Source organism: Pseudomyrmex gracilis, unplaced genomic scaffold (assembly GCF_002006095.1).
Source record: "Pseudomyrmex gracilis isolate BER0280 unplaced genomic scaffold, ASM200609v1 scaffold_133, whole genome shotgun sequence".
Taxonomy (NCBI): domain Eukaryota; kingdom Metazoa; phylum Arthropoda; class Insecta; order Hymenoptera; family Formicidae; genus Pseudomyrmex; species Pseudomyrmex gracilis.
Window position 1 is genome coordinate 448,302 of NW_018020717.1, and position 19,909 is coordinate 468,210.

Consider the following 19,909-nt stretch of genomic DNA (forward strand, 5'->3'; position numbering starts at 1 on the left):
AAACTTCTTTTGTTTATAACTCGAAAACTAAAGCCGACTGGCGGTAACATGTATAGGGAAAAGTTGTTCAGAATAACGTCCTTAACATCATATTTCAAGCTCATTAAAATCGGTGAGGAAGTCCGCTTTCTAAATAATTACCCAGTTTATTGTTTATTTCAAATTTTATTCTCGATTTTTGTAATTAAAATGTAATTACACTCTTGTTTTACTGAAATAATCAAGTAAAACTAATTTAACAAGATATGTACGAACACATACTTCAAAAAGACCGACGTTTTATTGCGCACTGAGCATTTAAATAAATTAACCATTATTTGTAACAATCAATATTAAATTGAGGATCTCCTCAGGCTCATGAAGTTTATTAAACTTAATAAATGAATAAATAATTAGTCTTAAGGAGCCGTTTGCATTTTTTCGCAGGATGTTGTGCGAACGGCTCCTTAAGACTAATTAAGACTAATTAAGACTAATTATTTATTCATTCATTATTTTTAACTCGTTACTTGTTGTTTTATTGGTATAAAACATATAATGTATAATGAAATAAATAAAAATGTAAGAAGACGTAGAATGTGTCCATTCTTCTAACGGAACGTGTGCAATGACGACCAGTTCGAAAATCTACCTAAATATAGAATGCGTGCGATGCTATTGTTAGGACGTTTACGTTTTCCCGAGTGTATCTGCGGTGGAGTGCTTGAAGAAAAAGCAAAAGAGCGCAAGAGAGAGGAAAGGAAACGATGAAAGAAAGAGAGAGAGAAAGAGTCTTAAAATAGAATATTGATTAATGAGCGTGTGGAAGGAACTTATTTTATAATTGAAGTAATTTATAATTCTCACGCGCGAAATTACCGCGTTTATTATTTTTAAGAAGTAAATTTATTTCCACACGTAGAAATGTGTTTTATAAATAACTGTTGTTTATTATCAAGAAGTGCGTCAATTTTCTAATAAATAAAAAAAAATAAATAAAACTGCGACGCGCACAACACGTAATAAAAAGTGCACTTTAATAATTTTCGTCTCGAAACTTTTGCGCAACTATGTGAATTCGTTTTCTCGCTAATCGAAGAAGGAAATAAGCACGGAAGAAGTTTTTATCTGCGTTTCTGCGCAGGAACCACAAAAGATATATACCGTCGACTTTGCCGCGCAGGCGGTCTTTCGAAATGATATTTTTAGAGATGCGAGTCGCTGCCCGCTAGCAACGACGACGTTAGTCAAGTGTCGTCGGTGACCCTTGAAAAACCGAAGCCACGAGTTCCACGACTTCTCGTTTGACCGGACTGGTGAGCGAATCAGGAATCGTGTTGAAATTTCCGAAGAACTCACCCCACCCGTGTGCAATTGTCATTCTCATTGAAAAAAAGGAGTGTCGAATCTCCGTATGTCTTTGCGATTATAGAAAACGACAGCAAAGTTGGTTTATTCAACAAGTTTTATTCGCGCGAATACATTCTGCGATGCCCCAAGTGTGCGTCATGTTGCGTCTATGTGTTTCCGCTGTTCTCAAAAACTGCAGAAGTCTCAGATGTTCTTAAAATTTCTTAACTTAATTAACTTTTTTATCCTCTTAAAAGGTGATCGGAACAGTCGATCTAGATATCGATCTGGTTGCCAAAAATAACACCCTGACACATGCCAAACTTTTTCCTCGAACTACTTTACGTTCGCACATTGACTTGTATTTTAATATCGACAGCGCTTATGAGATACAACAAGTGCGTCTTTGTGGAGTGTCTTTTAAACGGCACGTTAACATTTATTATTATTCAACAGAAAAACGTTTGTAGGAAAAACAATCGAAATATATACTCAACATCTCTTAAACAATGGGTGCGTCGAGTAGTAGTGACGGTCCGTCGACTTCGATTTCTACGAGCGAACGTGCGGCAGAAACGTCTTCGTATGCGGAAGATGTTCGCCTAACGAACAACGAAAGACAAAGAACGTACGTCGGAACGAGCGTCTGTAAGGAAGAGGATCGGCCACGATCGCAGGTAGTCCGCTCTAATCGCTAACTACAACCCTAATAGGAAACCATTTACAAAATTATGTGACAAAATCTTGCACTAAAATTGTAATTTGCAATTATACAGACATATTTTAGGAAATAGATGCAAAAACATTAATCTTTTCTGAAATAATTGTAGTTGTTTGAAAAATTACTGTCCAAAATACTATTTCGGCAAAAGATTAACGATATGGCGAATCATCTTAGCGGTATATTTGAAAAATATTAATTTCACAAAGAAATTGTCCAATAATTGAGAAAAGAAATTCAGATATGTGATGTTTCAAATATGTAGAAATATGATTGCATATGAAGAAATGCAAGAAATTGTCGTCACTCATGATGTCATATTTGTGCAATATTTTCACAATTTGCTTATTGGAGGTATAAGGTAAATGTCCCAATACTTAAACGTTTAAGAGAGCTGTTTAACATATAAAAATCATACTCGTATAATTTAACTTTTGTTGGTGAGTATTAGTATTTATTTAAAAAACCAGACTATATTTTCACTAAATAAAGCTTTAAAGAACTGGTTTATAAAGAAAAACAAAGTAAATTAATCGAATTCTAACATACCTGCTATGGCCCAGTGCTTAAACAGGTTTTCTAACTTGTTCCAATACTTAAACTATCTTGTCCCNGTACTTAAACGCTATTATTAACACGACAATATAAAACAGGAAAAAAATTATTCATGCATTTTATTTCATAAAAAGTTATAGATTTATTACAAATCACTAAAAACTTTGAAGATTTTACAAAACTAGATTTTACTTAGAGTTTCATAACCTTTTGATAAGGTTATGAAAACAAGTCATCTACTTTATCATATAATATTTAAATATTTTAGTTAAAATAGTATTATTTTAGTACGTTTAGATAAAATGAAACCATGAAAACACAAAACTACTTACTGATTTGTTGCATATTATGTTTTGTCGCACAAATATCACTCAATACGTATATGCAAGACTAACTACGCTATGATGAATCAAGTGTTTAACAACTTCGCCACCGGCGGATTCTCGTACCAGTACATAAACACGATAATCTAATTATTATAACTAAAAATTAAAGATAGAACAAAGTTTTTTATCAATCTACAGTCTATACTGAGTTTGAAAAATCTTTGCTAAACAAAAAGTTCATTTTGTGTATTTAATTATAACCTTAAGAAAAATATACTTTGTCTTACGCAAACCGCTAACGTAAGAGTTGAAAACGCAATAAATTTGCTACTATTCTCAAAAACTATTTTTTTCTTTATCACATCTACTGTTTAGAAGACTTTTAGTACAATGTTTTAATAATAATACAATTAAAAATATTAATAAAACTTTTGATTATTGTAAATAGTAAAATAGTTTAATATAAATGAAAATTCGAGTGAGAGTGTTTAAGTACTGGGACACGTTTAATCACTGGGACATTTACCTTATACTGTGAAAATGCATAACGACTTTTTCGCAATTTTTGACAAATATTATTACAAAATTTTATTTCGACAAAACTGTTGCGTTACGGCGAATCATCTTAGTGCAATCATTGCAAAATCGTCGCCATTTATGATGCCATTTTTGTGCAATATTTTCACAAATGTGCCTATTAGGGAAACATCAATTTTATATAGAATTCGTTTAAAACATCAGAATTCAATTTTTTTATTTAATGCCACGGACAGACATTTGTTGAGATCAATGAGGACAATGACGTCCGGTTTATCAAATACTTTTAAATATTTTTAAATAAACCAAACCTCGGTAAATCCGTCCGGCTCTCTTTTTTGTTGCATTAATATTTTTTATTTGACGTTTTATATTTTGTTGTTACGATAATTGACGAGAGAGTTGGTTTTTTTTTTTTTTTTTTATCTTGAATGTCGAGCTCAATGCTATCGATATGTATATCTCGACCGTCTTTGTACGTCTGTTCAGAAAAACACACGCGTGATCGCGGCTAAATTAAACTCGGGCATTGCCATCGCGCAATTGTATCTTCGTTTCGAGCAGAAACACGCAGTTTTGTGTGCCCGGAAGCCGCGCTTCTTCTTCTTGTCCGTCGCGACACGCTGGCTCTTCTCCAATACGTGATTTCGGGAGAACACGCTGACTCACGGTCACGAAGAACGTTTTCGCAGTCATCAAACGCGCGATCACGTGTTTGTTCCCTCAGACAATTCGCGACAACGCGTCATGCGTTTTTGCTCTGTGCGGCAGTCCGCAGTTGCGAGCCGTCGAGAGTAAACCATTTTTCCTTCGGAAAACACAGAAGAAGTCTTTTTTCTCGGGAAAGAAAGAAAACTACCAGTTTGTACAATTTTTAATCGCGCGTCCCCGGTAAAAAATTTTTCATGTATAAAATTGTGTATGGACATGTTCGGCACACACACACATATAAATTTGTATAATTAGATAAAATAATTTTAATTTGTGTATAAATATATATGATTATATATCAAAACTTTTTTAAAAATATAGTAAAAATATAGTTTTATATAATTTTTTTGTATCTAATATGATACTAATAGAGTTATTTTGTAATTTATATATATGATTATATATCAAAACTTTTTTAAAAATATAGTAAAAATATAGTTTTATATAATTTTTTTGTATCTAATATGATACTAATAGAGTTATTTTGTAATTTGATATGGAATATCTTTAAAGCCATTTTCTCAAAAAAAGAAATAAAATTGTATGGACATATTCGGCACACACACATATAAATTTGCATAATTAGATATAATAATTTTAATTTGTCTATAAGTTTATATGAAAAATTGTTTACCGGGTCTTTAAAAAATGTTTGCCAAAAGAAATTGCCGCGGATAAAAAGAAAACCGATATTTATTTTGGTTTGCTTTATTTTCTCCTCTTTGTTCAAATGATTCATCGTTCGTTTCTTGTGCGCGTGTCACGCGGCTAAATTTGCAGAAAATTGTCATTGTTCTTGCACGCAAAAATAGCGCGTGCGGTATAATTTTCAAGAATCGATAATAAATTTAATGAATACCGAGATTTTAACGATCGACCTTTTTTCGAGTTAATTTTTACGTTTTCCGAAATCTGTGTGTAACAAGATCGGACACTCGAAATTCGACTACAATTCGCTCCTCGTGTTGCAGTTGACATATCCCAAGCAAATAACAGGCTGGCAGTGCGCCGACGATCACAACTTCGCTATGTGTCAGCAGTACAACGAAATTGTGGAACTCTCGCGAATTGTTTCGCAGCTGGCTATGACCAATCATCAATTGGCCAGCACGCACAACGCAACGTTGACGCGTATGGAAACGATGTATGTGGAACTGTCCAAGCACAGAGAAAATCAGAAACGGGAAACTTGCGCGGAAATTCCGGAGACGTGCGACGACGTTCTTCGGAAGAGATTGCGGGACGCGATCGAGGACGTCGGAAGAGAAGAAACGCGACGATTGGAGCAACGTGTCGTCAGACTGGAGAGATTGCTGGCGACCAATTCCGTCGGGCGGTGCAAACAGATAGATCCGCAAGAAGACAATAGCAAGAAAACTATCGAGAAGTCGCGTTCCAAAATTGAGAGACTTGAGGATAAGACCGATGACCGCTCGAGATCGCGTTGCGAACTGTCGAAACAAGAAAGAACGACAGAAGTACCTGATGAGTGTGACGGGGATGAAGAAACGGACGTTTGCAGTTGCAACGTTCGCGATTCCGAAATCAATGTTCCTAGGATAGACGAGGACTCTTGTTCCGCGAACGTAGATTTAAATAACACGCGTAGAAGACGCGCGAGATTGAGATTAGACAACGAGCAAAAAAATTCGACAACGAGAGATTCCGCGAGCGAGGATGTACTTGAACTCTCGCGGGAAGTTGAGAGATCGAGAACCGATCGAATGGAACGCGAAAATTCGAACGAGAGACTGTTGCGCCGTCTGGCGGATCAGAAAAATCAGATGGAAAAATTAAGCGCGGATCACGAGGTACAAAGAAAAACAAAAACGTTTTTTTTACGTCATTAAATAACAGTGTAAAAAATTTTAGAGAGATTGAAAGTTCTTAAAGTTTTCAAGATTCCTTTCGACACTCGATTTAGCTATTTTTTTTTAAATAAAAATAAACTAATAATTAGTGATAAATAGAGATAACTCTCGGGCTCTATAAGTCTTTTAAACTAATAATATATGAATATAAGGACATGAAGAGCCGTTCGCAGGATGTTGTGCGTGAATGTGCTTAAATATTAGGTCTACCGGAAAGTTCTGTCTGTTTTTGGAATAAAACAAAATACAAATTTTTCCAAATTTTTCAAAAATGGGATATACAAATTGCCCTCACGCTGGCAAGAAATCATTAATAATAATGGCAATTATAGTATTTAATAAAGTTTATTGACGGTAAGAAAAATTTGTATTTTGTTTTATTCCAAAAATGGACAGAACTTTCCGGTAGACCTAATATACAGGGTGTCCCAGAATTGCCGTACAATCGCTCGTAGGCAGGTAGTAGAAGTAAAACTGAGTCGAAAAGTCCTGAACCATTTTTTTTTATTATTTATAATAAAGGAGTAATTATTGAGTAAATCAGGCCAATCAGCGCAGACCTTTAGCCAGGCACACGTCAGTGAGCCGCGCGCCTGGTGTGTGTGAGCGCTCACTGANATATACAGGGTGTCCCAGAATTGGTGTAACATTTCTCGTAGACAGGTAGAAGAAGTAAAACTGAATAAAAAAGTCTTATACCATTTTGCTAGATTTGTAATAGTTACCGAGATCTTAATTAACAAAGATCCGCGAATGAGCGTGCATTGGGCTGTCTTACGCGCGTAGGACAGCCCGGCGCGCTTCGCACAATTACATTTTAATATGTATATGTTATAGTATATGCTGTTATATTAGCTCCTCCCATATGTTGCTACGGGTAACACCGTAAGCGCGCGAAGCGCACTGGGCTGTCTTAAGCGCGTAAGACAGCCCGATGCATGCTTATTCGCTGATCTTTGTTAATTAAGATCTCGGTAACTATTGCGAATCTAGCAAAATGGTATAAAACTTTTTGACTCAGTTTTACTTCTTCTATTTGTTCACGAGAGCTGTTACACCAATTCTGGGACACCTTGTATATGTATACACATATCCAGCATCCTATATGGAAGAAAAAAATTATTTTGAAGTATATATGTGTATACATATATATATATATATATATATATATACATATATATATATATTTAAGCGCATTTATGCACAACATCCTGCGAACGGCTCTTCATGTCCTTATATTCATATATTATTAGTTTAAAAAATAAACTATTTATTTAGGAGCTAAAGACGCGATACGCGGTATTGGAGACCAATCTGGACGAACGTAAGCAGCAACACGACGAACTGACGAAGAACTTGGACTCGGCCAAGAAGGAAAACGAGAGATTGCTGAAGGAAATCGATGATTTTCAATCGGAAAGGAGCGTTGCCGATGCAAGAACTTCGATTCTGGAACAGGATCTGCGAAAATCGTTGCTCGAGAACGAGCGGATGAAGGACGCGGAAGATCAAAAAACGTCGCAGTTGCGGGCGCAATTGTCCGAAGAGATTTCGAACAAGGAGAAGCAAAGCAGGGCTCTCGAGGACGCCCTGCGGGAGATTCAAAGACTGAGGGAAATTATGAAGACTGAACGTAGGAGTGAGAACAACGTCGCTTCGAATGATAACGTTGGTACGTCATTTGCGCGATGTAACTTGGAAAATAAAATAAAAAAAGATACGTAAAAAAATACGCGTGAAAAAATTTCAGATGTAGTTAATTCGACGAACGACGGGCCGGAAAGCGCGGCTGCCAACATGGAGAAGTTCAAAAAGGAATTAACCCTGAAGAGAGAGGCCAGACACCGAGCTATCGCGGCGGTCTCGTCCGAGATGGAGAGACTAAGAAAAGAACTCGACGCCGAAAAGGAAGCTCATTCCGAAACGTCGAGCATGCTGGCGTTTTTGCAATCTGCTCACAGCAGCGGTTCGCAAAATCTCGCGAATTGCGCAAAGTCAACAAACAGAGAAGAACGCGAGCGCCTGGACGAAAGCGGGAGAGAGTTGAGACGTGCGGAAGCGCAACGATTAACGAGCATTCTGAAGGTATTTATTCGCACACGTTATTTGTTATTTCTAGAATGGAAAATCGCGGTTTGCCGAAATTAAAGTTCGTAAACGAGAGACAATGTGGCCCTCAGGTGTCGGACGAATTGCGAAACAACATACGATACCAAATCGAGAAAGTGGACGACCTTCGCTACCAACTGGAGACCGACTCGGAACGTCATCGCAATCGTATACAATGTTTGGCGGAAGTGGCCAGCAGGACGCGCGAGTCCCTGTTCGCGCGTGAACGTCGCACGAACGAGCTGAAGGATCATCTGGCGCAGATGTCGGCCCGATTGGGCGACAGGAGTCCTCTTCTCGAGGATCGCGACGAAGCGGATACCGAATGCGATCGACAGCTCGAGAGCATCAACGCGCTGAAGAGCCTCTACAACGAGAGGTTGAGGATTCTGGCCGAGTTGAAGGATTCCACGGTCAAGGAGCTAACAGACGCGAAACAGAAACTGGAGTACGCGGTGAAAAAATCTGAGAACTTGGAAGAGGAGCTGAAGAAAGCCGAGGAAAAGGTACATCGCGAGACATTCTGTCGTTTGATTCCGTTGATCGTTGGAGAGTTCGCGAGTTCTTATGACGTTGTTCTGGATTCAGGTCGACGCTCAGGATACGGAGATCACGAACTTGGAGTCTCAACTGGGATTGACAAAGGCGGATTGCAGGGATCTTCAAAATCAGATGTCTCTCATCAACGGATTGTTCACGCAGATGCTGCTCGGAGCTTCTTCCGCGGACATGGACCTCGATCGATTGACCAGGTTGCTGCAGGTATTGCAAAGCTAGTTAATTTTTTACAGTTTTTGATACACTTGATACGGTGAAATATCATCGAGAGACCCAGGGTTTGTAATCGAAATAAACAAGAGCGTTTGATTTTGCTGGCGCAGGAGAATCACGACCTGATCAGCGACATAGCCAGAGAAGAAAGTACCGAAGCAGCGGCACTTCCCAAACTTCTTTTGGATCTGATCGAGCAGGTCGAGGGCGGCAAAGCGAAGTCTCAAAACCAAACCCCGGACGAGGAGAACAGCGTTGAAAACGGCGAAGTCGACAGGAAAGAAGACGATTTGCACGAGGAAAATATAGCTCACAATTTGCCCAAGGTTACATTATAAAATTAATACAAACTCATATATTATGTTTATTTTACAAAATTTTCATCTCTGTGGAAGTTGCAAAAATAATCACAACGCGTACTACAATTGCGAAATTGCGTCGTAGGTGTGGCGCGTTTTGTTCGAGTTGCTCAGTTGCCACGCGGTCACTTCCCCGAGCGTCTCCGTCGCGTCCTGTTCGGACCCGAACAGTTGTTACAAATCGGTGGACACTCCGGCCGGTCCGCGACTCGTGATATCCGTGAGCAAAACGTACATTCGTCTGAAAGAATTGATATTGGAGAAAAAGCACTTGGAGAAGGAAATGAATCGCATGAAGCAACTGAACACACATTTGGAGAGCAAACTGAGCGAACAGGTGAGCGATCGTTTCTTCTCTCGCATTTTTTCAAACAAGAAAAAAAATCTGATTTCTATAATTTATCTACACAAAAAATTCAGGAGAAGAGACTTTCCATGGTGTCGACCGAGCTAGCAAAAACGTGGAACATCGTCGGCCGGATGCAGGCGCAGCATCAGCAGCTGCACACTCACGAGGAAATACTGAGATACGAGCTGCAACAGAAGAGAAAGATGTTGCAAGAATTGAAACAGGAACTTGAATACTGCAGAGAAAAGTGGGAGTCGGCCAGACAGAAGAACACGAACACCGAGCTGGAATGGAGGAGTTTGCGACGCGAGTTCGCTGCGAGGAAAGCTCTGGCTGCTCGCGACTTCTTCAACAGGTTGAAAATTTAACGTCCGACGTCTCTTATTAGTTTTTTAATTTTATTTCTTCTCGTTATTTTCTGTAAAACTTGTTGGTAATTATTTAGAAAGCGGATTTTCTCACCGATTTTATTGAGCTTGAAATATATTGTTAAAAACGTTATTCTGAACAACTTTTCCCTATACATGTTACCGCCGGTCGGCTTTAGTTTTCGAGTTATAAACAAAAAAAGTTTCATAACTGAATACTAATTTTCCAACATTGTGTCGATTTCTTAAATTAATATATTTTTTGTATGACACGCATAAACAAGAGGGGGCTACGCCCCCCGCAAGGGGAGGGGCTTTGCCCCTCCCCCCTGCTCTTCCCGTCAAGAAACAATGAAGAATTTAATTAACGAATACGACTTCCGATTACATTCGCTTCATATCAATATTACCAAAAAAAGTTTCATTAATAAAGCATCGTTGTCCAAACCTGTATGTTTTAGACATAATTTATTATTGTGGAATATCGGATTCAGAAAAAATATTTCACTATAAACACAAGGTAATATACACGAAAAACACGAAGGGGGGAGCAGGAGGAAAGGGCGAAGCCCCTCCCCCTGCGGGGGAACTTAGCCCCCCTGCCTAAACACTTATAACACAAAAAAATGTACATAGAATCGAAAAATAAGAGTTTATTTATAACACTTTTTTTGTTATTAACTTTTTAATAAACAACGAGCGACGGCTAAAATCTTGTGATTGTTACTCAGGAAGGTGTTCTTGACAAAATATGTCGAGCTCATTTGGGTGACCTTTTGTACATATTTACCAAAACAAGTATTCAATTATGAAACTTCTTTTGTTCATAACTCAAAAACTAAAGCCGACCTGCGGCAACATGTATAAAGAAAAGTTGTCCAGAATAACGTCCTTAACAACATATTTCAATCTCATTGAAATCGGTAAAGAAGTCCGCTTTCTAAATAATTACCCCAAATTGTTTTTTTTTTTAAATTCTTAATTTATTTTTAGTGCCGAGAGCGGCTTCAGCGACGAGAGAGGCGACGACACCGACGAGGAAGAGGATGCGATCGAAGAAAGAATCAGACACGGTCCACGTAGAAGAGCGCGGAAGGTGCGGGGAAATTACCCAATGATTCAAATTCGCAATATTTATATTTTGTTTATAAAAATTTTTTCAAACTTGCTCGATACAGGAAAATCCTAGAGCACCGACACCGGACACGGAGTCCGAGCAGCCGACGGATACCGAACTGTCGGAGTCGAAGACTGGCTCGTTGGAGCAACGCACGCCAACGCCGGAAATCGAAGCGGAGCTGGATTTGGAATCTGTCAACGTAGAAACAGAATCCGCGGTAAGTAATCGAATCGTGTCTGTTTGTATTTTTCGAAACACGTGATCCCCATCGATCGCTGACTATTACACAAGTTGTTGAACAGCGCGTTGCAGAGAGCACGCAGGAAACTTTGGATCCTCTGGACCGGGCTCTCACCAACGTTATACAGAATCTCATAAGAGTCGATGACAGTGACGAATCGGGCAGAGTTACTCAGACCATCTCGCGGGAAAACACAGCGATACCCTTTGAAGACCCGCGTGACGATTCGATTCTCGAAACCGGCGGCTGCGCAACCGAGAGCAGTCGTGCGACAACTTCAAAAACAGACGACTGCGACAGAAATACGCGATTGTGGACACCGAGCGCGGAATCTTGGAGCTCGTTGCCCGCAAAAACACTGAAACGAACAGCAACAAGCATCGATTTGCCTTCGGCGGTGGACGATGACGGCGATGATGTGAACGAGTCGATCGGAGTCACAAATTCCAAGAAGTCCGATGATGTTTCGTCGGCCATCTCTCCCGCATCGTCGACCGCCACGAGTGCAACCAGTACGACACCTGTATTTGTCATCGGGCCTCTTCCTACGTCAACCGTGCCATCCTCGTCCATAAAGAGCGTGCAGTTCAGCGATCCTTTGATCGTAGGTCCATCCAATCGTCTGGTCACTCCTGTGTTCGGCGTGGCCGTGGAATTGGAAAATTCTGCTTCGACTATTCAATCCTCATCGATGACGAGACAGGAAGACGAATCGACAGAAGAACAACACAAGAAACAGCGATTCCCTAAACCAATGGAAAGTGTCGCGGATTTTGACAGCGTGTCCGTCGACTCCTCATCGAGTTTGGACACGGTCAGAGACTTCTCCACGGCCGAGACGAGTATCTCGTCAAGAGAAGAAAAACCGCAGGGAAGTGGCGCGACAACTACGCGGAAAGAAGACACGGAAACCGCTCCAAGTAAATCCCGAACTCCGGAGGAGGTTTTGGCGACGCGAGCTGACCGATTGAAACGCTTGGAGGAACAGGCCGACTGGCTCATGAAGAAGATGAACGCCACGAGCAAACGAGGCAACGCCCTCTGCACCAGATTGGAAGAGCTCCACGAGACTTACGGCGAGCCGCCGGTTCCGCCGCCCATGCCGGACGTTTTACCCAGCCGTAGGCTGCCTTGTAGTCTGCTAGATCTACCTCGTCAGGTAAAAGAACGTGACTTGTAATAATAATAATAATAATAATAAATACAATTAAAATATACAGGCGTGTATTATCTTATAAATATTTTTACAATTTATAGTAATTGTTTTCTTATTTTTACTTATGCGAGTTTGTTTGTAGGTACCTGAATCGCCAGTAGCTGGCGCCATCCAGAATTCTGAAGACGAAAGTTCAAACGCAGCTGACGCGGCGTCACGTGCAAATGCTCTGTGATGTGTTTGATTTTTTTTTTTTTCCAATTATGAAACAGTCGTTTAATCGACATTTGTTTTCAGCGAAGTTTGCAAACGCTGTATCGCGATCTTTTTCGCAACGTGGCGAACGTCATATCCTGGAAAGAGAGGCGCATCATGTAATTAATTACTTCAGCTACTGATATTCTATATGTCGATGTCGCATTATTCAATTTTGACACATCTCTGTCTTCTTGACTTTAATAAAGACATGATATTACGATTAAGTGCGGAGAAAAAATCTTTTGTGCTTTATAATATCTCAAACATTCAACTCCCTTAAGAACGTTCTCCGACTACAGTGGTTAGCAACCTAAAATATCTCTTCTCCCGAGTAAGTTTGTACTGCTGTAACAAGATTAAGTTGAGCTATTCAGCACTGCTAAGACCCGCTTACTCTGCGCAGAAGTTCAAAAATAGCTGCAGTACACAGCGCACATAAATCCAGCAAAACAAAAAAAAAACCCCACCAAAAAAACAAAAAAAAAGCAACAGTTTGAAAACAAGGGTTGCTCGCTGTATTGTTCAAAATCGTATTTTAATTAAGACACTCTCCGCTACCACATACTTGTTTTTTAAAAAAATCCTACAAAAATTGTCGTCAGTAACTTTAAAAAACCCCACTTCACAAAGGCTCAGCATAGGAAATCCATGTTAAAAATTGAAACTTAAATCTTCCATATTTTGGAATTTAACATTGTTACCCCTATTATCCAAAAATACGTATAAATAAGATCATAAATTATGTATATCGCAAATTTAAAGAAAATCCTAGGAAAATCAATAATTCGGAGCACGTCCTTAAGAGGGTACTGGATATCGACTATAGAGACCTGTCAACCGACTTTTTCCTATGACGTTTGGTGTCGTATTTACTTCATTAAATCTAAAATGCTTTTACAAAAATAAGTAAATTGTGCTAAGGATTGGCGCTTGTTCTTTGGAATGTCAAAATTCAGCATAAATTTTTTCTTATACAGTTTCCTTCTATAACCTCACTATATACTCATGTATGTAAAATTATTTCTAAGTTTATGTACACATTTACAATGAACAAGCGCCACAGATACGACAAAAACGAATCTAATGAGACATTCAGATTATGGTATGACTATCTAATTGATGAGAACAACGTCTTAGTGTGATGACAGTATAGGTTATCATATGCTATCATTTTGAATGAAAAAAAGAGTTTCAAAAAGCATGATATATCTATTATCAAAAGCACTAAATAGTTGTTTATATGTATTTGCTTCTATAAAAACACTTTTTATGTAATGCAGTAAAAAAAAACTTAAAATTTTAAAGAAATTTAGATTTTTAAAATGTCGGTTTACAGGTCTCTATCCAGTTTACAGGCTGAGCTCCAGTACCCTCTTACTGTATTTTCGAAATTGACGCGATACGCTCTTTTTTTATATAAAAAAATTAACAGACAGAAGTCAAACGAGGATAAATGTGTAACTCACGCGCGCGCGTGTATATACGCTCGAGTGTACACGTTGGAATGAAGTACTGTGAATTTTTGGCGAGAGACGACAGCGCTTGCGTGCGTTTTTGAACTTAGGTGGTGGTAATTCTGTGTGAAAAGAGAGCATCTGTTAAATTTCTCACTTTGTTCGATATTGATTATTTAACCCGCGTTTCAACGCAGGTGTTAAATTGGATCTATTTTCTCAACGTTTTTTTATCTATTATTTTTCGTTTCTCAACGCAGTTCGAATTAACGAAATTTAAGTTAACAATTGCTATTTGCTCTGCCATTTGCCGTAAACACATAAAGGAAATATTTTTTATTCTTTGATGAAAAAGTGAAAAAAAGATTCACATGGTGGTGTATATGTTTTTTTGCTACCGAAGAGAGATGGGTAATCTTTTGGATCAACATTTTAGTCTAAATCGAATTCTTCTGTCGTTACTCGGTTTGTGGCCCTATCACGAATCGATATTTGTACGGCTTCAGTATTTCTGCTTCTCCATTATCCTGACAAGTTTTGGCATCTTTCAGGTTTGTTGCATTATATTGTACATTTTTCTCGCATTGGTTTTTTCTATACACGCAAGGTAGACGTTAAACAAAATAATCATTTACAGCTCACAACATTTTGTACCACAAAATGCAGCGCGGACGTTATTATCAAAGTTTTCTCTTGTGTGTCTTTTTACGTCGCGTTTGCAGTAAAATATAATGCATTTTACTTAAATGCTAAAACAGTACGTGTTGAACACATTTATAGTTATATATACACACTAACTTTACTAAGTATATTTAATTCTTTCAATTTATATAAAAAACATTAATAAAAAATAAAATAATAAAGTTAAAAAATATTAATTTATATATAAGATATTAAATTTTATACATATTTTTTTTCTCACGTATTTTATTATTTAAGTAGTATTAACACTTGTTAAAACGACAGATAAAATATTTACTGGGACGACTTCAACGTATCCGTGACGATTTAAAAGACAACAATGAAATCGCAATTATCGAAAGATACGGGAACATTGCGAAGCGTTACACAATTGGACTTATAAGTAATATATTGTATTTTTTTGAGAAGAAATATATACATTTTTACATATAAGAAAAAACAAATCTTATAAAAAAATGCATATATATGTTTAAATTAAGTTTATTATATTTTAAACATACAAAATATAAATTCTTAACATATAATTTGACCATATGTAACAATATTCAGTACTATTTGGTTCCGGCGGAGTTATTATTTATATGGGTTATGTATTGCCGAGCTTTCTTTCGAACGCTACCTCTTCTATCAATAAATCCGAATCTATGCTAATGATGACAGAGTACTTTGTCGATCAAGAAAAATATTCTTATTTGGTGACAATACACATGATCATGTCTCTCCAGATAGGATTAATTACTCTGTTAGCAACAGGAACAATGTTAATAGCTTATCTACAATACATCTGCGGAATGTTCAGCATTGCTAGGTAAAAGAAGAAATAAAAAATATAGACAAACTGAATGAAATAAAAAAAAAACCGATTAAGAATGTGGCTTTTACATTGTTTCTTAAATGCAAACAAATCTCCAACCTGTCAGTTTTAAAATATATTAACATAGACTTCTAGAGCTTTTTTCCTAATGTTATAAATGTGTACTTTTTGCCGGTAACTGCATAATACAAAAAAATCCCTAAACAATTACACGGATTTAGATGAATTAATTAAAATTCTTTTAAATTAATCGCAGCTATCGCGTCGAGCATGCAATAAAGAGTTGCTCTCTTCGAGATAGATTGCACAGTAAAATTGTGGTTTGCAAGAGTATTGGTTGCGCCGTAGACATTCATCGCAAAGCTATGACGTTGGTATCATCCGTATCGCATATATTCCACATATTAGCACATTGTCACCGTTTGCTTTTGCAGGTATTCCTGGCACTTAATATCTAGTTTCGACATGATGTTTATGTGTCTGATAGCATGTAGTGTGCTCATTTTGAGCACGAATATCTTTCGTGTAAGTTTTTGTTTGTATTTATGCATTCTAAAATTAAAAATAACAAGAAGGTCTGTTACGAGCTTAATAAAGGAAACGTCGATTGAGTCGACACGTTTGCGTTACTTATATTATAATATACGTTTTTACCTCTATGTTAATTTGAGATTAGAATTTAATAACTACAAAGTTCCTGTATCAAGCTCGTAACAAACCTTCTTGTTATTTTTAATTTTATTATTGTTATTATAACGAGCGTAATTTACCATACATTTTTATACATTCTGTTTTTTATATGGTTTAAACATATTAAAAAATTCAAAATACTTTATTTTCTGCATTGTACAATGTAGATGTTTGCAATTTAGAAAAATCAATGTCATTACTAAAAGTCATTATTTAGATTTTTCAGGAAATAACGTCCAACGGTAATATTGAAGACTGTTTGATATTTGTTGTTATTTCAATAGTCTGTTTGGTATACATGTTCTTCGCAAACTTGATGGGGCAAGATATTATTGATCATTACGAGTACATTTTTATCACTGGGTAAAAACTATATATATTTTTTAAGACACTTATAAACACTGTGTAAAAATAATACAAGTTATAAGAAATTTTATAAAAATAAAAAACAGAGACTAAAACAAAGACTGATACAGAGATATCAAAGGAAGAATTAAAAAAAAAATTTTAATTATTGTTTACCAACTTGATATGCAATATATTAGGTTATTATAATATCAAGTGTATTGTTTTTTTAAATTCTAATTAAAAATATTATTACATGCAGGTATAATGTTCGGTGGTACGTAACGCCTGTATGCGTGCAAAAGCTGCTGTTGTTTTTGTTGCAACGAAGCCAAAGGGCTTTCGGCTTGAAATCGATGGGTGGATTTTTCACAGCATCCTTACCCTGCTTTGCAACGGTATAAAACAAATTGTTTTTCACACGTCGCGGCAGATACGTATTGCGTTTCAAAGATAATAAATTGAAAAATTCTGATTTTATTACAGCTGATAAACGCGTCCATGTCATACTTGACCGTCATATACTCTATGCGGCCATAACTGGAGAAAGTTATTATTATATACTAGTGTAGACTTAATAAATGTACATAGAACACATTCATCTGAGAGTTCAATTGTAATATTTCTATTGATTCTCTTTTTTGAAATAAGCGTGCATCTCGTATGCATCTTATAGCGCGATATATATATATGTATAGGGAGGATCCCGATAGCCAAGATTTCTTTAGTACAGATTGACGGTTGCACAGATCCCGTTTGCCTAGATCCCGTTTGCACAGAAAACTTTTGTACAGATCCCGATTGCATAGACATTATATAGGTTAGTTTAGGTTAGATTTGTGGGGGAAGGCGGTGCAGGAGGAGGAGCGGAGCCCCTCCCCCGCCCACATATGTACTATAGTGTGTGATATAAACGAAATATTTACTTCGCAAATATAATAATAACGACTATGTGTAATCGAAATCTGTAGAAAAATTTTCAGTGCAAACGGAATCTGTGCAACCGTTGATCTGCGCAAAAGAAATCTGTGCTATCGGTGCCTTGTTTTTCACGTGTGCGTAAAGCGAAATGAATCGTGCGAATTTCCATCTTCGCAAAATAGCAAACAGCGCGTGCGCCAATTCCACCTCGCAACTTTTCTTGTGGATTTTATGAGAAAAAGACACATGTTCAAATTATTTCGTTGTTGTATCGATCGTTTAAAAGGCGGATGCGTCCCACCGACGGTGCTAAAATTGCCGGTGTGCCGATCTCACGGGATTACGTATGTAGATTGTATGCGACAGTTAGGCTAAATTAGAGAGAACGATATCTTGTAAAAAATAAAACCGCTAAAATGTGCGGTCAAAAAATATAGAACAGATACAATATTTAATAAGACAAAAAAACTACGACTGAGAAAAACGCTCCGAGTTTTATTTTTGTCACACGTGTGTAAAAACTTGTGAAGAAATCATGATCAATGTCAAGGATCGGTATTTCGGGTTAAATCGAATTCTCTTGGTGGCAATCGGCTTATGGCCCTATCAGAACTCGAAACTCGGCCGACTTTGGTTGCACTGCGCTTATACTATCTTGATAACTAGTGTCATAGTTGAGGTCTGTTCTATTAATTTTTATTGTGTGTTACTGTGTACATTAAAATATAAAAATTAATATAAAATATAAATAGTTTTGTGTATACGTTTCTTCATTTTTTCTTGACGAGGGGAGCAGGGAGAAAGGGCAAACCTTCTCCCCCTGCGGGGGAGCGTAGCCATATCTGCCTAAACACTTACAACACAAAAAAATGTGCACGGAATCGAAAAGTAAAAGTTTATTTATAAAATTTTTTTGTTATTAACTTTTTAATAAACAACAAGCAACGGCTGAAACATTTTGATTGTTACTCAAGAAGGTGTCCTTGACAAAATATGTCAAGCTCATTTGGGTGACCTTTTGTACATATTTACCAAAACAAGTATTCAATTATGAACCTTCTTTTGTTCAGAACTCAAAAACTAAAGCCGACCTGCGGCAACATGTACAGGGAAAAGTTGTTCTTCACGCCCGAGACGAGTATCTCGTCAAGAGAAGAAAAACCGCAGGGAAGTGGCGCGACAACCACGCGGAAAGAAGACACGGAAACCGCTCCAAGTAAATCCCGAACTTCGGAGGAGATTTTGGCTACGCGAGCTGAACTATTGAAACGCTTGAAAAAACAGGGCGACTGGCTCATGAAGAAGATGAACGCAACGAGCAAACGAGGCAACCCTCTCTGCACCAGATTGGTAAAGTTCCACGAGACATACGGCGAGCCGCCGGTTCCGCCGCCTATGGCGGACGTTTTACCTAGTCGTAGGTTGCCTTGTAATCTGCCAGACCTACCTCGTCAGGTAAAAGATCGTGACTTGTGTAATAATAATAATAATATAAACTAAATATACTGGCGTGTATTATCTTATAAATATTTTTACAATTTATAGTAATTGTTTTCTTATTTTTACTTATGCGAGGTTGTTTGTAGGTACCTGAATCGCCAGTCGCTGGCGCCATCTAGAATTCTGAAGACGAAAGTTTAAACGCAGCAGACGCTGACGCGACGTCACGTGCAAATGCTCTGTGATGTGTTTGATTTTTGTTTTTTTTTTCCACTTATGAAACAGTCGTTTAATCGACAGTTGTTTTCAGCGAAGTTTGCAAACGCTGTATCGCGGCCTGTTTTGCAACGTGGCGAACGTCATATCCTAAAAAGAGAGGCGCATCATGTACTTAAGTAATTCAGCTATTGATAATCTATATGTCGATGTCGCATTATTCAATTTTGACACATCTCTGACTTTAATAAAGACAAGATATTACGATTAAGTGCAGAGAAAAAATCTTTTGTGTTTTATAATATCTCAAACACTCAACTCCTTGAAGGACGTTCTCCGACTACAGTAGGTAGCAACCTAAATACAGTGGTTAGCAACCTAAAATATCTCTTCTCACGAGTAAGTTTGTACTGCTGTAACAAAGTTAAGTTGAGCTATTCATCACTGCTAAGACTCGCTTACTCTGCGCAGAAGTCCAAAAATAACTGCAGTATACAGCGCACATAAATCCAGCAAAACAAAAAAAACCAAAAAAAAAAAAAAAAA

The 19,909-nt window shown here is 37.6% G+C and overlaps 1 protein-coding gene across 5 annotated transcripts; it reads left to right on the plus strand.

Moving 5' to 3' along the window:
• Window positions 1–1,212: 1,212 nt before the first annotated feature.
• On the plus strand, window positions 1,213–19,507 carry LOC109856754 (putative protein tag-278). 5 transcript variants are annotated; one of them, XM_020432377.1, is made up of 14 exons: window positions 1,213–1,295; window positions 1,786–2,006; window positions 5,151–5,990; window positions 7,329–7,722; window positions 7,801–8,135; window positions 8,231–8,665; window positions 8,748–8,921; window positions 9,041–9,256; window positions 9,375–9,626; window positions 9,710–9,993; window positions 11,000–11,102; window positions 11,185–11,343; window positions 11,429–12,526; window positions 12,666–13,005. In XM_020432377.1, the coding sequence occupies exons 2-14, from the start codon at window positions 1,839–1,841 to the stop codon at window positions 12,756–12,758; spliced, it is 4,551 nt and encodes a 1,516-aa protein (XP_020287966.1). In that variant the 5' UTR covers window positions 1,213–1,295; window positions 1,786–1,838; the 3' UTR covers window positions 12,759–13,005. The 5 variants fall into 5 exon arrangements, with proteins under 5 accessions (XP_020287966.1, XP_020287968.1, XP_020287965.1 ...); XM_020432379.1 differs by lacking the exon at window positions 12,666–13,005 and adding an exon at window positions 19,294–19,507 and having other exon boundaries at window positions 1,225–1,295; window positions 1,800–2,006; XM_020432376.1 differs by having other exon boundaries at window positions 1,225–1,295; window positions 1,800–2,006.
• The last annotated feature ends 402 nt before the right edge of the window (window positions 19,508–19,909 follow it).

What these genes read in the sequence shown, in the direction of transcription:
- LOC109856754 (XM_020432377.1), top strand. Translation starts at nt 1,839, where the DNA reads ATGGGTGCGTCGAGTAGTAGTGACGGTCCGTCGACTTCGATTTCTACG. An exon ending in AGGATCGGCCACGATCGCAG is followed by an intron (nt 2,007 to 5,150) that starts GTAGTCCGCTCT and finishes CTCGTGTTGCAG; the next exon opens with TTGACATATCCCAAGCAAAT. An exon ending in TGAAGAAAGCCGAGGAAAAG is followed by an intron (nt 8,666 to 8,747) that starts GTACATCGCGAG and finishes TTCTGGATTCAG; the next exon opens with GTCGACGCTCAGGATACGGA.